The following is a 16,996-nucleotide window of genomic DNA, read 5'->3' on the forward strand; positions in this document are numbered from 1 at the left end:
AAAGAACAATCGGAATCTAGAACCTTTGCAGCTACTGCCTGGGCTCCTAGCAACGGCGTGCATCTAAACAGTTGACCATGGCTTTTGAGTTTCTTACCCGTAGGTTAGAACTGACCAGTCTCCGGAAGGAGGAAGCTCTAATGTATTTGGAAAAACATCGGCTCTTGGACTTGCTGGTCAACCTCACCAGCAGCCTCCTCTTTCATCGACCAGGTAAAGCAGTCCTGCTTTGTGCCCCGCTTTTCTTGGACTCGACACCCTTCTCCATCCATTCCTTGTTCATGCGTCGGTGAAGGGCCCCCTGGACCGTTATAACGATAGATTGGTGGTGTCAGTCAACATCAATTAGTAAGCGTTAACTAATTAATTATTAAGCGTTTATGCCAGGAACTGTGCTAAACTGGGGATGCAAAGGCAAAAAAAAAATAGTCCGTGCTCTCAAAGAGTTCATATTTTAAAGGTGGATACAACATGCAAATAATTAGGTACCTACAAGATGTATACAAACTAGAAGGAAAGTGATGTCAGAGAGAAAGACATTAGACAATCGGAAAAGGCCTCCTTTAGAGAAGCCAGGGAAACCCAGAGGTGAGGAAGTAGAGCATTCCAGCCCTCTGGGATATAGGCATAGAAATGGGAGAAGCAGTGTCATGTCCAAGAGACTGAAGGTTGGTCAGTGTCCTTAGATCATAGAAACCAGTTTTCCTGTAGTGAAGTTCAAAAAGACTGGAAAGGTGTGGTGGCTGGGATTCAGAGATGTAGGTTCTAGTCGAGGCTCTGCTTCCAGTCAGTTCTATGACTGTGAGTTATTCATTTCACTTACCTGTGCATACTGCAAACTTCAGCCCTCACCCTTCTTGATCTCTTTTCAGCTTTTGACACTTTCTTCTCCTGGATACTCTCTCCTCTTTAGGTATTTGTGACACACATTCTCTCTTCTTTCTCCTACCTGTCTGATCGCCCCCCTTTCAGGTTCCTTTTTTGAATCTTCCAGTCATATTTCACCAACAATGGGTGTCCTTTTAGATTCTGTCCTGGGTCCTCATTTCTTCCCCCTCTTCCCTCCCTTGCTTGGTGATTTCATCGAGTTCAATTATAACCTCTATGCCCAGATTTTTTAATGTGTGTGTGTGTGTGTGTGTGTGTGTGTGTGTGCGCGTATATATGTATATATATGTATATATACACAGACTAACTATTTTCCTGACCTCTAGTCCCAATCACCAACTGTTTTTTGGACATTTTGAACTGCATGCTCTGTAGACATCTCAAACTCAACATATGCAAAACAGAAATCATTTCCTTTCCCTCAAAACTCCTCCCTTCCTAACTTCCCTATCATCTTGGTTGTTGTTCAGTAGTTCTTCAGTCATATCCAACTCTTCATAACCTCATTTGGGGTTTTCTTGGCAAAGATACTGGAGTAGTTTGCCATTTCCTTCTCCAGCTCACTTTACAGATGAGGAAATTGAGGCAAACAGGATTAAGTGACTTGCCCAGGGTCATCTAGCTACAAAGTGTCTGAGGCTGGATTTGAACTCAGGAGGATGAGTCTTCCTGATTCCAAGCCCAGTGCCCTATCTACTGTTCCACCTCCTAGTCACTAGCCTCACAGCTTTGGTATCATTTGAAACACAAAGTTAGAAGGGCAAAGTAACATGGATGACAGAACCAGAATACAGCAAGTTTTCAATAGCCTGGAAATATGAGAATAAGATAAAATTTTATAGAGATAAATGATAAGTTCTGCAGTTGGGTGAAAAAAAAAATCAGCTTCATAGGGACACCAGATAGGATAGCCATGGATAGACACAATCCAGTGAAAAAGATCTGTAGGTTTTAGTGGACTGCAAGCTCAATAGAAACCAATAAGATGACAACCAATGGGCTATATTGAAAGATGTATATACAAAACAAATAAGGCAACAGCTTTATTATGTTCTTCTCTGTCAAACAATGTCAAAGAACACTGTTCAGTTGTACGCAGTAACAGCAATACTGTGTGATGATCAACTTTGATAGACTTAGTTCTTTTCAGCAATACAAGGATCTAAGACAATTCCAAAAGACTTATGATGGAAAATATTATCCACATCCAAAGAAAGAACTATGGAGTCTGAATGAAGTTCGAAGCATACTATTTTCACCTTGTTTTGTTTTGTTTTTTCTTTCTCTTGGTTTTTCCCTTTTTTCTGATTCTTCTTTTATAACATGACTAATGTGGAAATATGTTTAACATGATTATACATGTATAGTCTATATCAGATTGCTTGCCACCTTGGGGTGGGGGGGAGAGGAAGGGAGAAAAAAATTTGGAACTCAAAATCTTATAAAAGTGAATGTTGAAAAAAAAAAGAATGCATTGTTCAGTTCTGAGCAACTTTTAGTAAGTTTTAGGAAGAATACAAACAAGCTGGAATGCTTCAAGAAGGGGGCAACCAAGATCGTAAGAGAACTGGAAAACATGCCGTACAACAGTGGTGTCAAATTCAAATAGAAACAGGAGCCATTTACCGTATGCAATGTATATGGTAAGTACAAGACTCTGTGGGCCTCATATTGATTTAGAAAAGCACATAGTAATATTATCTATGCTTTATTGTACCTTTATTTATTTTGTTAATATTTGCTGATTACATTTTAATATGGTTTCAGCCACATTCAGGAGTATTTGTGGGCTGCATGTGACCTGTGGGCAACATGCTTGACACCTCTGTTAGAAACCTCAGTTTGGGGAAGTGTTTTTTTCCTGGCGAAGAAAAGCTTGGGAAGCACCATGACAGAACCTCAGATATTAGAGGCCTGCTGTTTGGAACAAAGATTAAATTTATTCCCATTGGTCCCCTGGGTAGAAATATGAACAAGGATTGGAAGTTGCAGGAAGTCAGATTTAAGCTTGATATACAGAAAATCTTTCTAACAATGAGAGTTGACCAGAAGGTCAGAGATGTCTCAGGAAGTGCTAGTGGATCCCTGATGACCTTACTCTTCAAGGACCAGTTAGATGACTCACTTGGGACTGTGGTAATTGTGGTACTTGTTCAGGTTTAGGTTAAACTAGACAAGCTTCTGAGGTCTGCTCCAAAGCTTAGGTCCTGTGATTCCGGGAAGGTTTCTTCTGTACAATTGAGACCTTACAACAGGCAATTATGGCTTAATGTAATAAAGTATCATGAAGTTTTTTACATTATCTGTTTTGATAGTTATGTTTCTTGTCTTATTGTTACAAGAAAGAAAAGAAGATACACCTAAACAGTTTGCCATGTGTTTCTTCTGTAAGCCACCATTTTTTGCACTTGACTTAGCCTTGTTTCATATTTCACTGAAAAAATTGAGGCCATTTGCCATAAGCTCCGTCTTCTCTCAAGTTATTCCACTTGGCAACTTCAACAACTCTTAGGAACTTAATTATTATCTCTATGCAGATGATTCTCAAATATATTTATCCAGCTCTAACACCTCTCCTGAGCTCCAGCTTCACATCAACTTTACATCACATTAAGCATCTCAAACTGGAGATCACTTAAATTTAAGTATCTAAAACTGAGCTTTTATCTTTCCCCAAAAACCTTTCTATTTTCCCTAACTTTGAAGGCACTGCCATCACCTCTATTATCCAGGTTTGCAAAATAGATGTCATCCCTGACTCCTCACTCTCTCTCATGCTCCATTATCCAGTCTCTTGCCAAGTCCTGTAAATTCTACTAAATTCTGCTTTCACAGCATCTCTCATCTTCCACACCTCCTCTGAGACTGCCACCACCCTGGTCCAGGCCTTCAATCACTTTGTGCCTGGATTATTGCAGCATCCTTTTGGTTTATTTCCCTATCTCTCAAGTTTCTTCCCACTCTAGTTCGTCATCCATTCACCTGTCAAATATATCTTCTGGGGCAGCTAGGTGGTGCACTGGATAGAGCACTGGCCTGGAGTCAGGAGGACCTGAGTTCAAATATGGCCTCAGACACATAACACTTAGTAGCTATGTGACCCTGGGCAAGTCACTTAACCTCAATAGCCTCACCAAAAAATGAAACAAAATAAAACAAAAACAAAACAAAACAAATATATCTTCCTTAAGTACAAGTCTAACCATGTCACACTACTTCTGTCCCCCTCATTCAATAAACTCCAGTGGTTCTTTGTTACCTCCAGGATCAAATATGAAATCTTCTTTTTGGCTTTTATATCTCTACACAACCCGTCCTACCTTTCCAGTCTTCTCATACCTTTCTCCTGTCCAAATAATCTGCAATCTAGTGACTCTGGCATCCTTGCTGTTCCTCCCATCTTGGTGCATTTTCACTGACTATCCCTAATGCCTGGAATTTTCTCCATCATTGCTACCTCTTAAATTTTACCAGCTTCCTTCAAGTCTCAACTAAAATCTTATCTTCTCCAAGAAACCTTTCCTGGTCCCCTTTAGTGCTAGTTTCTTCTTTCTGAAATTATCTCCTATTTATCCTTTATACATCTTATTTGTACGTAGTGGTTTGCATGCTGTCTTCCCCATTACAGTGTGAGCTTCTCTGAAGGCTGTTTTTGCTTTTCTTTTTATCACTAGTTCTTACCACATTGCTTGCTAGCAGGCTCTTAATAAATGATTGTTGTTGACTCTTGGGAGCCTGAGAAGGAGGAGAAATTCCCTTTCCCCCTACTGCTGGTCTGAAAGTACAAGGGAGAGAGAATACAGGAAAAGCAAGGGGTCCAGCCAGTTCACAGCTCAGTGTTATAGTGAAAAGGACAAAGGGTAAGTCTTTCAATAAGAATCTGTTGTTCCTCCCCATCTCCATCCTCTTCATCTTGGAAGCATTCCCAATCATTGGGGACCAGTCAGAGATCAGAGTTTCCTCTGTGTGTGTGTGTGTACACCTCCTTAGAAGGTGCCCTTCAGACAAATGTACAAACCCTATAGTCTCATTAAGTTGATTTGGGAACTCATCAAATTGATGAGGGGCTCCCCTGATCATTCCCTTTACACATAAAGTAAGGAGATCAAACCAGATTATCTTTAAGGTCATTTCCAGCTTTAACATTTAATGACTCAAATGTATACCAACAATTCTGCTTTGAAAATAAATGGAAAATTCCTTAAGTTGAAGCAATTAAAAAGATTTTCTTTAAAAATTTAATCAGCAAAAAATGGAAATTTTTTAATGTATTCTGATAAAAAGCATCACCTTCAGGTTTCTTTTTTCCATTTTAATATATAAACTTATTTTATATTGTAGTCAATATATGTAATGTACTAATTCTAAAAAGGCTTTTACTTTTCTATTTTATCTGCCTTTCACATTTAGCTTAACGTCTTTTCAACTTCTACCTTTTGATTTCTACTTATGTAAATGCTTTATAAAGTACTTTTTTGGCTTTTATAAATTTTATTATTTAGTAAACACCAATAAAACATTCAAATATGCAAGCAAAGCATTTCAAAAGTTGCATAAAACCATAAACTTCCATTAGTTTGTCTAAAAGTTTTTAATCCATGCATTAACTTTAACAAAACATTTTTTAATCCTCTTTTAAACAATTTCTTCTATGTATTTTTCAAGATTTTGTTGTTTTATTATTGTTGTTTACATAGTTGTAGTCAGTGTATATGTATTTGGTCTTGCCTTCAATCTGACTCACTTTAAAACATGCCCTAACTTATTTGTATTCATTTTTTCCTGTTTAAAATGTTTTTCTGTTTCTCTAGTCCTGTGATTTCACCTATGTATTAAACTCCTCAAATTGGGAGTTCTGTTTAGTTGTTTGTCCTTTGTTCTCAAAAGGGACCCTGACCTCAGGGAGGTGATGCCAGCATGTGCAAGTGAATTGGATTAAAGTGAGATGGGGCTGTGCAAAGTCAACAGCCTCACTTTCTCCTCTGAAGCCATCTGGGCCCCAGTGGTAAGACGCGCATCAGGATGACTGGGTCGTTGTAATAGCTTCCTAATTAATTGGTCTCCTGCCTTTAGTCCCTCTCCTCTCCACACAGCTGCCCCCAATCGATCTTTCTAGGATAGATTCTCTGTCACTTGCTGTCTCTAGGGCCTCCAGGTTCATCTGTATACTTCTCTGTTCAACATTTAATGCCTCTCATAACCCAGGCCCTAACCTCCTTTTCCACCTTTATTACACATTCCTCCTCTCGCTCACTGTGTTCTAGGCAAACTCTGCTCCTTCCTATTCCTCAAGACTCATGATATCTTTCCTGATCCCCCAAGTTTCTAATACTTACCACCACTGCATTGTACACATTTGGTACCTACCACCATATGTGCATGTTGTCTACCCTGAGAGACAATAAGCTCCTTGAGGTCGGGATTGTATTTTCTTTTGTCTTTGCATATAGTAGGTGCCTAATAAATGTTTGTTGATTAGATGATTGATTATCCAGGGAGGGAGCTGAGGAAGGGCTCATTTTTGAGAACAAGCAACTCAGTTTCTGAAATTTTCTGAATCTGTTTGGCAACTCTTTGTACCAGTGCAGCTCGATGAGGTCACTGTTACTTCTATAGCCTTAGAGGGTTAGCTGGGACACTGAGAAGTTAAGTAGCTTGCCACAGTCACTCTAGTAGGGTGTGTCAGAGACAGGATTACCCAGGTCTTTCTGAGGCTAAGTCCAACACTCCTTCCCCTTCACCAGTTGTCAGACATGAGCCCATAACACGTGCCACAGAACCAGATTAAAATATAATTGGGAAACACATAACAAGATAGAAAATAGATAACAAAATGGAATCCAGATAATGTTAATATGTGGTTTTCAAAGTCAATCCAGGGCAGCTAGGTGGCGCAGTGGATAGAACACCGGCCCTGAAGTCAGGAGGACCTGAGTTCAAATCTGGCCTCAGACCACACACTTGACACTTAATAGCTGTGTGACCCTGGGCAAGTCACTTAACCGTAATTGCCTAAAAAACAAACAAACAAAAGAACAAAGGCAATCCAGAGATCCCTATAGACCATTTGCTGGCCCTGTTTCTATTTGGGTTTGATACCACTGAACTCTATCCTGTTGCCTCTCCTGTTAGACACAACACCCCACTGTGTGAACACTGCTTAGCGTTGCCCTATATGTGTTTCCCTAGAGTACTCCTATGTTGCAGACAGGAGCCTGATTGGCTTGGCTGGCCTCAAGCTTGGTTTTGGAGACATGGAAATAAGATGGCTTTAGCTCTGGTTTATGGGGGTTTGTGCTCCTGAACTTTTTTTACCCTAAAGATCCTTAGTTACTGAATGAGCATTGATTGCCTCAGATAAACTGAGACCTTTATTTAAAAAGGCCAAAGCCACCCAGTGTATCCTGGGCCATTGCCAGGTCATCTTGATGACCCTGGAGGAGAGAATAAGGCCAATGACTTTTCGAAGCTCTGCCTCACTTAAATCCAGTTCACTCAAAAGTCAAGACATTACCCTTGTGATGTCATTGGACTTCTTCAAAGAACAAAAGGTGAACTATGACTACTATGACAACAACCTAAAGACTCTTTCTGGTTGTTTTCCAGCCCATGTCTCCCTATCCCCCATTGTACCCTAGACACTTTTTGCCTTATGTCTAGACACTGTGCCTTATATAGACAGCCTCAATGTTTGAAAGAATCATGGTCATGGAAAGAAATTAAGGGTTTCTTTGTTGGTTAAATGAAGAATCCACTGCTAAACATGTTTGTATGTGGGGGGTGGGGGTGGAGTGAGGGGGAAAGTGGCATAGAGAGAGCAGGCCATGACCAACGTCTTCAACTTCCTTTTCCACCCTAGGACTTGACCTGGTCTCTTGTTTCATACTTTTACAATTGTAAGTCATGGAACCCTACCCTCTCATTTTATAGACAAGAACCCAAAACAGAGAGTGTTTCTTTGGACTTGATGCAGGTCATACAGCTAATTGGTGGCAGAGCCTCAACCAGACCCCAGGTTGTCTGGAATCCCAGGCAAAGGCTTTTTCCTTGGAAGTTGTTCCAGCTTGATTTAGTGGCCTCTGCAGCCTCGAGGGAGGCAGAGATGAAAACCCATGTTGATTCAGGCCAGTGTGATTCTCCAGTTCAAGTGACTTCTTCCCCAGACTCAGATCTCCTCTAGACCGTGGAGAGACCAGGGGCTTTCTTGGTATAAATATCACTAACCTCCTCTGGTCTGAAATGACCACCCCCCCACCCCCACCCAAAGAAAAGCCACCTGGTGCCAGTGCAGCTGGCTCATGGGTCAAAGCTATCTGTGACCATTACTGTGAAACAAAGTTGAGCATTTACTGAGGACTCTGAACTTTCTAGGCACATGGCTGGTTTGTACTGGCTGGTTTGCAAGGCCTCCTAATGCTTGTGAAAAGCTTGGGCTGGGAATTTTATTTGACAGAGGTAGAATTGAACCGATCTAAAGGTGAGATACATAAACCTTGTATGATAGTTTCTTCCATGTTTCTGTGCCTAACATGTCCAATAGGCAAAGGTTAAAAAGTAAGAAGGAAAGGAGGGAAAGTAGGTAAAATAGATTTGGATCAGAAGATAGGGTTTAAATCAAAGCTCTGCTACTTAGTAGCACGTGACCTTGGGCACAGCAGCTTGACATCTGTAACATTTGAAGGCTAGAGCTGATGACCTCTTAGGTTCCAGCTTTGACTAGAATTCTACAATGCTCAGACTTCTGGAACTCTAAGCTTGTATAGGCCTCATCCTGGACGCAGCAGAGCGCACTTGGGAGCCCAAGGAAATTAATTAATAAAGCGGCCCTTGCCACACTGCCCGGCCCCAGCGACAAGGCTGGTTCACAAACTAGGCGAGTAATGCCAGAAGTTTTGCTTGTGCTAACCAATTGTAAATAGCGTCGCTTTGGGAGATCTCAGACCCCAGTTTCCAGCAAGACTTTGGGACCACTGTGAAAATCTCAGGTAAGAGGAGAAAAAGGAAGAAAAAAAAAAAGCCCGGCACTCAGGCTGACCTCTAGGCTGCAAGCCAAACCGTCATCCTCTTGCACTGTTTTAATAGCAGGTCCTGGGCGTGGCTTCCCTGGAGAGTGAAAAGAGTGGGGCCGGGAGGGGGGGACAGCAAGTGAGCCAACAGAGCCTGGGTGGCTGCTAGTGTCTCTTAGCAACAGGTAAGTTGCAGATCTGTTGGCTATGGCGGACCGTCTTTACATTAGCCCGGAGGAGAAGGCCCAGCTTTATTTGAAAAAACATCATATCATGGAGCTGTTGAACCACCTCACTTTTCAGCTGCTCTATCATCGACCCGGTAAGGGTTCCTCCTGCCCGCTGGCTCTGTGCTCTGCTTTCCTTAACGCGACGCTAGAGCAAAGATCCTGACTTTCCCCTGGCAGCTTTCTACTTCCATTCCCCTGCACAGACACCCCCCCCACCCACACACACATGCTCCCTACACCGCTCCCTACAAAACACTCCACTCTCTCGTCTTTTCCTTCAGACAATTAATAGAGCAGGTAGGGTCAATGTGGTGAAGTGTCTGGGAGCCAGGAGACCAGGGGTTTAGTCCTGGTTTTCTTCCTGATAAGTTAAGTGGTAACACTGCACTCCCCGACCAGATTGCAGACTCCTGGTGAGCCGAAACTGTGTTTTCCAGCTTTGTATTTAATACATTTTTTTCTTTTAAAAAAATTTTTAATTAATTTATTTTGTATTATCAACAATCACTTCCATTAGCTTTTGAGTTTTAAATTTTTCTCCCCCTCCCTCCCCAAGACGGCCCTCAATCTGATATGGGGTATATGTATTTTAATACATTTTCTTTAATTTTATACCTCTTCCTTTCATTCTTCGCTCTGCTGCACTCAGAGTAATCTGTCGTCCCTCTTCCCTCAACCCCCAAAAGGGGTGGTGAGGGTAGTGAACATAGCCTGCTCTTCGTTGTTCCTCTAAGACTCATTCTGCCACCATTTAGCCACTTGTCTTCCTTTGAGGTTCATTCTGTCAGGACATATTACTTGATCATTCTTCCTCTTTTCTCAGGGAATTTAGTACCTGTCTCATAGGTCTCCTAACCCCATCTCTTTAATTGGGGAGCAACAATGTCGATGTTTGCTCATTCTGAACTCACAATTCCTCAATCTGCTTATATCCCATCTCTTCTATTTGCTACCTACAAACATATCTAGGTCTTCTCAGTCATAAAAGCAAAAACAAACACAAAAAACCCTCCCAAACCCTCAGGATTCTACCAACCAGCCAATCAAGCTATCATGCCATCGAAGCTCATCGCTTTCAGAGCCAAACTAGGGAGAAAGGAGTTGAGGGAAAGAACTTCCCATTCTCTTTGCTTTCAAAGTTTTCTGTTCAAAGTTATCTCACACCACTCAGCTGATACTGCTATTTTCAAAGTTACCATTCAGCTCTTAATTGACAAATTGCCTTTTCTCAGTTCTTATGCTTCTAGCTTATCCACGTCACAAATAATGCTTGCTGGTGATTTTAGATAGACAGATGATGCTTATCATTTGAAAGCATACCTATGCTTTCAAAATAGGAATGAACGTTGTATTTTGTCAAAAGCTTTTTCTGCATGTATTGATATAATCTTATCGATTTCTGTTACTTCTGTTACTGATATAATCAATTATGTTAATAGTTTTCCTTATGTTAAATCATCCCAACATTCCTGGAATAAATCCCACTTGGTCACAATGTATAACTTTGTGATATACTGTTGTAATCTCCTAGCTAGTCTTTTATTTAGGGTTTTTGCATCTAGATTCATTAGTGAAATTGGTCTAGAATTTTCTTTCTCTGTTTTTGTTCTTTCTGGTTTAGGTACCAGCACCATATTTGTTTCATAAAAGGAGTTTGGTATGACTCCTTCTCAAAAAAGTTTATTTAATATTGGGATTCATTGATCTTTAAATGTTTGGTAGAATTCATTTGTAAATCCAACTGGTCCTGATATTATTTTTCCTTAGGAAGTTCATTTACAGCCTGTTTAAATTCTTTCTTTTCTTTCTTTCTTTTTTTTTTTTGGTGAGGCAATTGGGGTTAAATGACTTGCCCAGAGTCACACAGCTAGTGAGCGTTATGTGTCTGAGGCTGACTTTGAACTTAGGGCATCCTGACACCAGGGCCAGTGCTCTATCCACTGCACCACCTAGCTGCCCCTAATTTCTTTTTCTAAAATAGGTTTATTTAGATATTCTCTCTTCTGTTAATTTAGGCAGTTTATATTTTTGTAAATAGTCTTCTATGTCACTTAAATTGTTAAACTTACTGGCATATAATTGGCAAAATAACTCCTAATAATTGCTTTGATTTCATCTTCATTTGTGTTATATTCTCCCTTTTCATTTTTTATACTAACGGTTCAATTTTCTTCTGTTTTTAAAAATCATATTAACCAATCAAGTTTATTTTTTCCATAAAACTGACTCCTAGTTTTATTTATTAATTCAATAGTTTTCTTACACTCAGTTTTATTAATTTCACCTTTAATTTTTAGGATTTCCAATTTGGTGTTTAATTGAGTTTTAATTTGTCCTTTTCCTAGGTTTTTTTTAAATATCATACCCAATTCATTGATCTGCTCATCATTTCTTTTGGTGCTGTTTTAAATTAATTTTGCATCAGTGCTCAAAAAACAAACAAAAAAATTTCTCTCCTTCCCCTTCCCCTTACTGTTGGAAAAGAACAAAAACAGAAACAACAAACATGCATAGTCAGGCAAAACAAATCTCCACATTGGCCAATTACAAAGATTGTCTTGTTCTGCCCCCTAAATCCACCACCACTGAGGAAGTTGGGTAACATTTGCTTCATCATTGGTTCTCAGCAATCATGGCTGGTCCTTGCATTGATCAGAGTTCTTTAGGCTTTCCAGTGTTGTTATAATATAAATTGTTCTTATTCTGCTCGCTTTGCATCAGTTCATACTACTAGTCTTCCTAGGTTTCACTGAAACCATCTTTTTCACCATTTCTTATGGCACAATAGTGTTGTATTGCACCCACATACCATAGCTCATCCAACCCTTCCCCATTTGATGGACAGCCCCTTTCTTTTCAGTTTACTGCTACAAAAAGAGCTGCTAGAAAATCTTGAGATTTCTTAATAACATATACTCGGTTTCTTAATTTAATTTAATCGTAGTTTGCTAAATTTTTTCTTCCTTAATTCCTTCAGATTGTTCATAATCCATTTAATTGTACTTTGGTAACATTCTAATTTGGATTTTTTTCCCTAGTGTTTCTACTGATTTGTAAGCATATTTTCCTTCTAGTATGTTAATCTTTTGCTTCTTTAAATCCATAAAAAATTTTTTATTGATTTCCTTGTTTTTATCTAAATGCAATTTTCTTTTGAGAGTTCCTTTTTTGGCACATCTGTTGCTGACTTTTTTTAAAGGGGTATAGTGACCTTCGGCTCTCTTACTATTTCTTATATCCCCAAGTCTCCCTTAGTCCCCATTTCTATTTTAAGTGCCATCAGTATAAGGCAATCCAACGTAGAAAACTATTGTGTCTTGTAGTAGTATTTGCTTTCTTGAAATGGGCAGGAAGGTGTATGCAGGTGTGATTGTGTTTAACCTTAGCCATCTACTCTCAGACTACTGAAGATGGCTTCTCATAGAGATGGCTCCAGGGTTTGCCAGGTATGTAAAAAGTGACATTTAGGGGTAAACTAAATAAAACCGATATGAATGAGCCTCCAGGATCAGTCCTTATTTCCTGTACCAACCTTCATTTCTCCTGTCTTCTTTGGCTCTTACTTCCCTTATCCTTTCAGCAGTGTTCCAGAAAGTGTGTTATGTGATTTTTTACTTCATGTAATAAGTTATTCCATATAAGCACATTTTTTGCTTTTGCTAGAAATTGAATTTTAAAATTTAGAGTTAAGAATTCTGAGATCTTGTTTTTTAGCTAAATTATTTTTTAATGTTTGTGTGTTTTGAGAATATTTTGTTTGGAATATCTGTAGTTTTGATTTTGTCATGTCTTATGAAAATACAAACTATTCTATTACAGAAAAACCAAGAGATTTTTTGCTCAATATGTTAGCAAGAATTAAGATTGCGAAGATAACTACTGTAGACTTTCCTTATCTCATGGATGACTCTAACTTAGTTTCTATGTTTGAAATAATGGACCCAACAAACCAAGGTTTTATAACTCCTGTTCAGTACAGAGAAGGTTAGTAACTTTTATTTTATTGTAACCATATATAGTTCAGTTATTCCGGAACTCACTTTAGTTTAAATAATTTACATTTTATGAATTTCTTTTCTTGTTTTCACATATATAGCCCTAAAGAACCTTGGTCTACTGGGTCCAGATGAAGTAATAGATGAAGATAGAGAAGTTATCACTAGGGAAGATTTCAGGGATGATGTGTAAGTTTGTTTAGTTTAAAATGAAAATATTAATTGGTCTTCAAGTAGAATGATTATTGCTTAGAGAAGGTCCCCCAACTTTTTGTGAGAAAGGACTACTTTTCATTCTGAGAAACCTTCGTTTACCTGGGAGGTAATGAGGCCAGTGTTGACACTAAAGGGCCTGAGCAGAAGTGCTTAGTAGACAGTAACATCAGGGGTGACAGGCTACCCCACGCTCCCTTCCCAGTTGGCAGTCCCGTAGAAGTGATCTTGGCAGCAATTTGCAGTAGTCCCCTAGGTGAGCCTTTGAGATATTAGTAGCTTCTGATCTGTGATGGCTGAAAGAATTTAGAAGTGCTTTTGTATTTTGGGGTGTGTTTTACAAGTGTTAAAATTGTTTTCTTTTTCCTTTAAACTAGAATAGTAAGAATAAACACATCAAAATCAATGTGTTTATATATGTAATTAAATAAAAATACTAATATTAAATCTACATTATTTATATATAAATAATGGGTACTTAATACTAGTTTTTTCAGTATAATTTCATTATTATGTATACTTCTCCTACCAGTTTATATCCCAACTATTCAACAGATTATTTCATAAGTAGTTGTGACCAAACAAATCAATTGCCGACTGGTTTGCTGCTAACAAGCTTTTCCAAACTTAGTTGGGTGGGTCCTCAATAATCATACTCAGAACCTTTCCATCTTCCTGCGTGACCTACCAAAACTTGTACCTTACTGACACATTCCTCAAAAAACCAGGGTCACCTGGTATGGCACTTAGGGTGCCACAGGAGGCACCCCAGTAGAACTTCAGTTGAGATTAAATATTTAACTTAAATAATTTATAATGTAAGTCCCTTGAGGGTAAGAACTGTTACATTTTTATTTTTCCATCTTTTGTACCCAGTAGGATAGCTGATGCTTATTTGACTCAAATTGACAAGTTGACACTTATTTGAATCAAACTTATTGAATCAAACTGATACTAAGAAAAGTATTAACTGAATGCTGTCACAGCCCAAAGTTATGAAAAAAAAATCACATTTTCTCAGACAAACATACCATTTCAGAGATGTCTTGCCCAAGAGAAAATTTTGGCCCCTATTACAATACTTGTGCAATATTACAATTGCAAAATTACAATTACTTGTGCAGTAGTCATTCCATCTAAGATCAAAAGAACATCCAACGCATGCCATAGAATGAAATCTTGTCTTGGGGTGCCAGCTATAGAGACACTTCCACGTTGGATAGACCACTGGACTTGGTGTCAGGAAGGACTTGAGTTGAAATCTGACCTCAGACACTTATGAGCTGTGTGACGTTGGACAAGTAAATTAACTTGTCTCAGTTTTCTCAACACTCTTCAAGGGTTGTTGTAAGAATCAAATGAGATCATTGTAAAGCACTTACTGTATGCCAGTGCCTGGCACATAATAAGCACTATCTAAATATTAGTTATTAATATTACCTGTGACCATGGTGAGCACAATGTCCATTCTTTGGCATGCAGTTCTGATATCTTTGACATGGACATTGGTGTTGGTGTGGTAGTACTCACCTGTGTTCTCCTGTGCTCACCATGTGTTTAAGTATTTAATGGGTTGGAGAAATAGATGGCCTGGGTGACATGTGTATGGCTAATCAAAGACGTTAGGAATATCAGACAACAAACTTAAGAGATTCTAATATTTTAGTAGTTTGTAAAAAAGAACCCACCTGTATCACTGAATTACAGATTCACTTTATCCGATTTGTTCTTAAACAGCAACTAGTCATAGAGCCTGTCCTTGAAGCCTGCCCAACTTGTGAGAACAACTCAAGTTTTCAGTCACTCTGATAACAAAGCTTGGCCACCTCCTAACAATGATGAGACAGAAGTAGGGCTTTAGTGGAGGATTACCAACCCTCTCCATTTACTCTATTCATATTCATACATTGCAAGACACCAGATTCACTCCCAGATATAGGAAGTACAGGAAGTGTGCACATAGTTCTCTGGTGATGGATGTCTTTCCCTCTAGCTGTTCTCAGTTGTGTAGTCTAGGTCACAATACAGCCCATAGCCAGGCGAGAATTGAAAGGGCATTTGAAATTCTCTCTTTGTATTCAGCTTTAGCTTCTAGGAAAAGGCCAATTATAGTTCCCACTTTATCCCAGCCCCCAATAAAAAGGCCAAGCATGTAAAGAGCAAGTTTTAAGGATAACTCTGGTTTGTCTTGATCTGCTTCAGTCAGAACATAAAATCATCCCCTACTAGCAGAACACAAAGAAATTGATTAGGGAAATGAGGGTAACTGGACAGCTTCCCAGCTTTTCCTAAATTTGGCCTTAAAAATGTGGTTTCATCCTCTTATTGGAAACATGAATAATTTAAAAATCAAACACATTTATATTCACATAAGCATAAATATGCATCATAATGAGACAAATGTGGGATTTGAATTATTTGTGGTTTTGGTTTGTCCAGACACTCCCTTAAATAATACAAAAAATGACTGGTTAATTTGTATTTTATTTAAGCCTTTTCTTTCCTTATTTGCCCTCAGCATTATATTCATGTGATTAAATAGAATTTTTATTTTTGTTCCCTTTAGGAATAAGAGGACCTTGAAGATGTGGTCAGCTTTTTAATGCCCTGGATCTAAGACAAAATAAATGGTTCCTAAAGTTTACAGTTATCTAGTTTAGATGCTAACTGCATTTCTCTCTGAAGATTAGTGTTTTCCCTATAATATGTTAAATTAAATGAGTTAAATGTGTTACATTAAATGACTTAAATTGTTACAGCAAAAAGGTCGTGGAAAGTTTTATTTCTGTATCAGTTTTCATCTTTAATCTAGACCTCAGGTAAGGGGGTAGGGAGGATGACAAGGGAATCCTCTTCTCCATCAACTAACGTAATTCTGTTGGGGAAACATTTACTTTATTGCTGTACTATTTTTGTTTCGAGGCAAATACTTGTATCTCTCTATTCCTGATTTACTGCGGGCCCTGCTACAATGTGGAAGATGAGCAAGGTCTAAGACTCTACAGATAAGCACATGCATTTACATTAAGATACAGCCAGACTGTTAAGAATCTACTCCATAATCCCTCTGTTTTCTTAACAAAGGTGAGGGATCATATTGAAGAGAACTTGCTTATTTAAACATCTGCTATATATAGGCCCAGTGCTAGATGTGCCAGGGCTAGCTACCATGATGAAATCTGAAGATTTTCCTACCAAGTTTTTACCAGACAGTCTTTATCATCACATTTACAATCTAGTAGACACGTGCACAAGTGAAATCTGGGCAAAAGCGTTATTCTCTAACCATAGCATGCCAAATGTCAGGTGACTTGAATGGAGATAATAAGCACTGATCAACTTGTACTTACTCTGACATTGGTGCTATCTTCTGGGACTTTCTGTGGGACACAATCTTCACTCTTATGAAATCTCACACTGGAAGGCTTCAACCATCAATCTCTTCAGGGTGATGACAACTCCAGTAAACAAAAGAGAGGTGATGGTGGTTGAGGCAAATGCCGGAGGAGGTAGGTGGGGATCTAGAAGCTGCATACCATCTCTATCCACTTTGAACTCAACTTCTATTTCACTTCCATGGAAAGAAAGCAATCTTTTGCCAAACTTACAAATTCATCTCAAGGCCCAAGAGTCTTCATATACTGTCTTTGAGAGACTATTGTAT

At 39.0% G+C, this 16,996-nt stretch overlaps 1 protein-coding gene across 2 annotated transcripts; it reads left to right on the forward strand.

Moving 5' to 3' along the window:
- The first annotated feature begins 3 nt into the window (after positions 1-3).
- On the forward strand, positions 4-16,097 carry EFCAB10 (EF-hand calcium binding domain 10). Of its 2 annotated transcripts, none has more exons than XM_020984557.2 (4): positions 4-213; positions 12,944-13,108; positions 13,221-13,308; positions 15,899-16,097. In XM_020984557.2, the coding sequence occupies exons 1-4, from the start codon at positions 78-80 to the stop codon at positions 15,933-15,935; spliced, it is 426 nt and encodes a 141-aa protein (XP_020840216.1). In that variant the 5' UTR covers positions 4-77; the 3' UTR covers positions 15,936-16,097. The 2 variants fall into 2 exon arrangements, with proteins under 2 accessions (XP_020840216.1, XP_020840217.1); XM_020984558.2 differs by lacking the exon at positions 4-213 and adding an exon at positions 9,102-9,216.
- The last annotated feature ends 899 nt before the right edge of the window (positions 16,098-16,996 follow it).

The sequence above is a fragment of the Phascolarctos cinereus genome, unplaced genomic scaffold (assembly GCF_003287225.1).
Source record: "Phascolarctos cinereus isolate Bilbo 61053 unplaced genomic scaffold, phaCin_HiC Scaffold_1;HRSCAF=81, whole genome shotgun sequence".
In the NCBI taxonomy this organism is placed as follows: Eukaryota; Metazoa; Chordata; class Mammalia; order Diprotodontia; family Phascolarctidae; genus Phascolarctos; species Phascolarctos cinereus.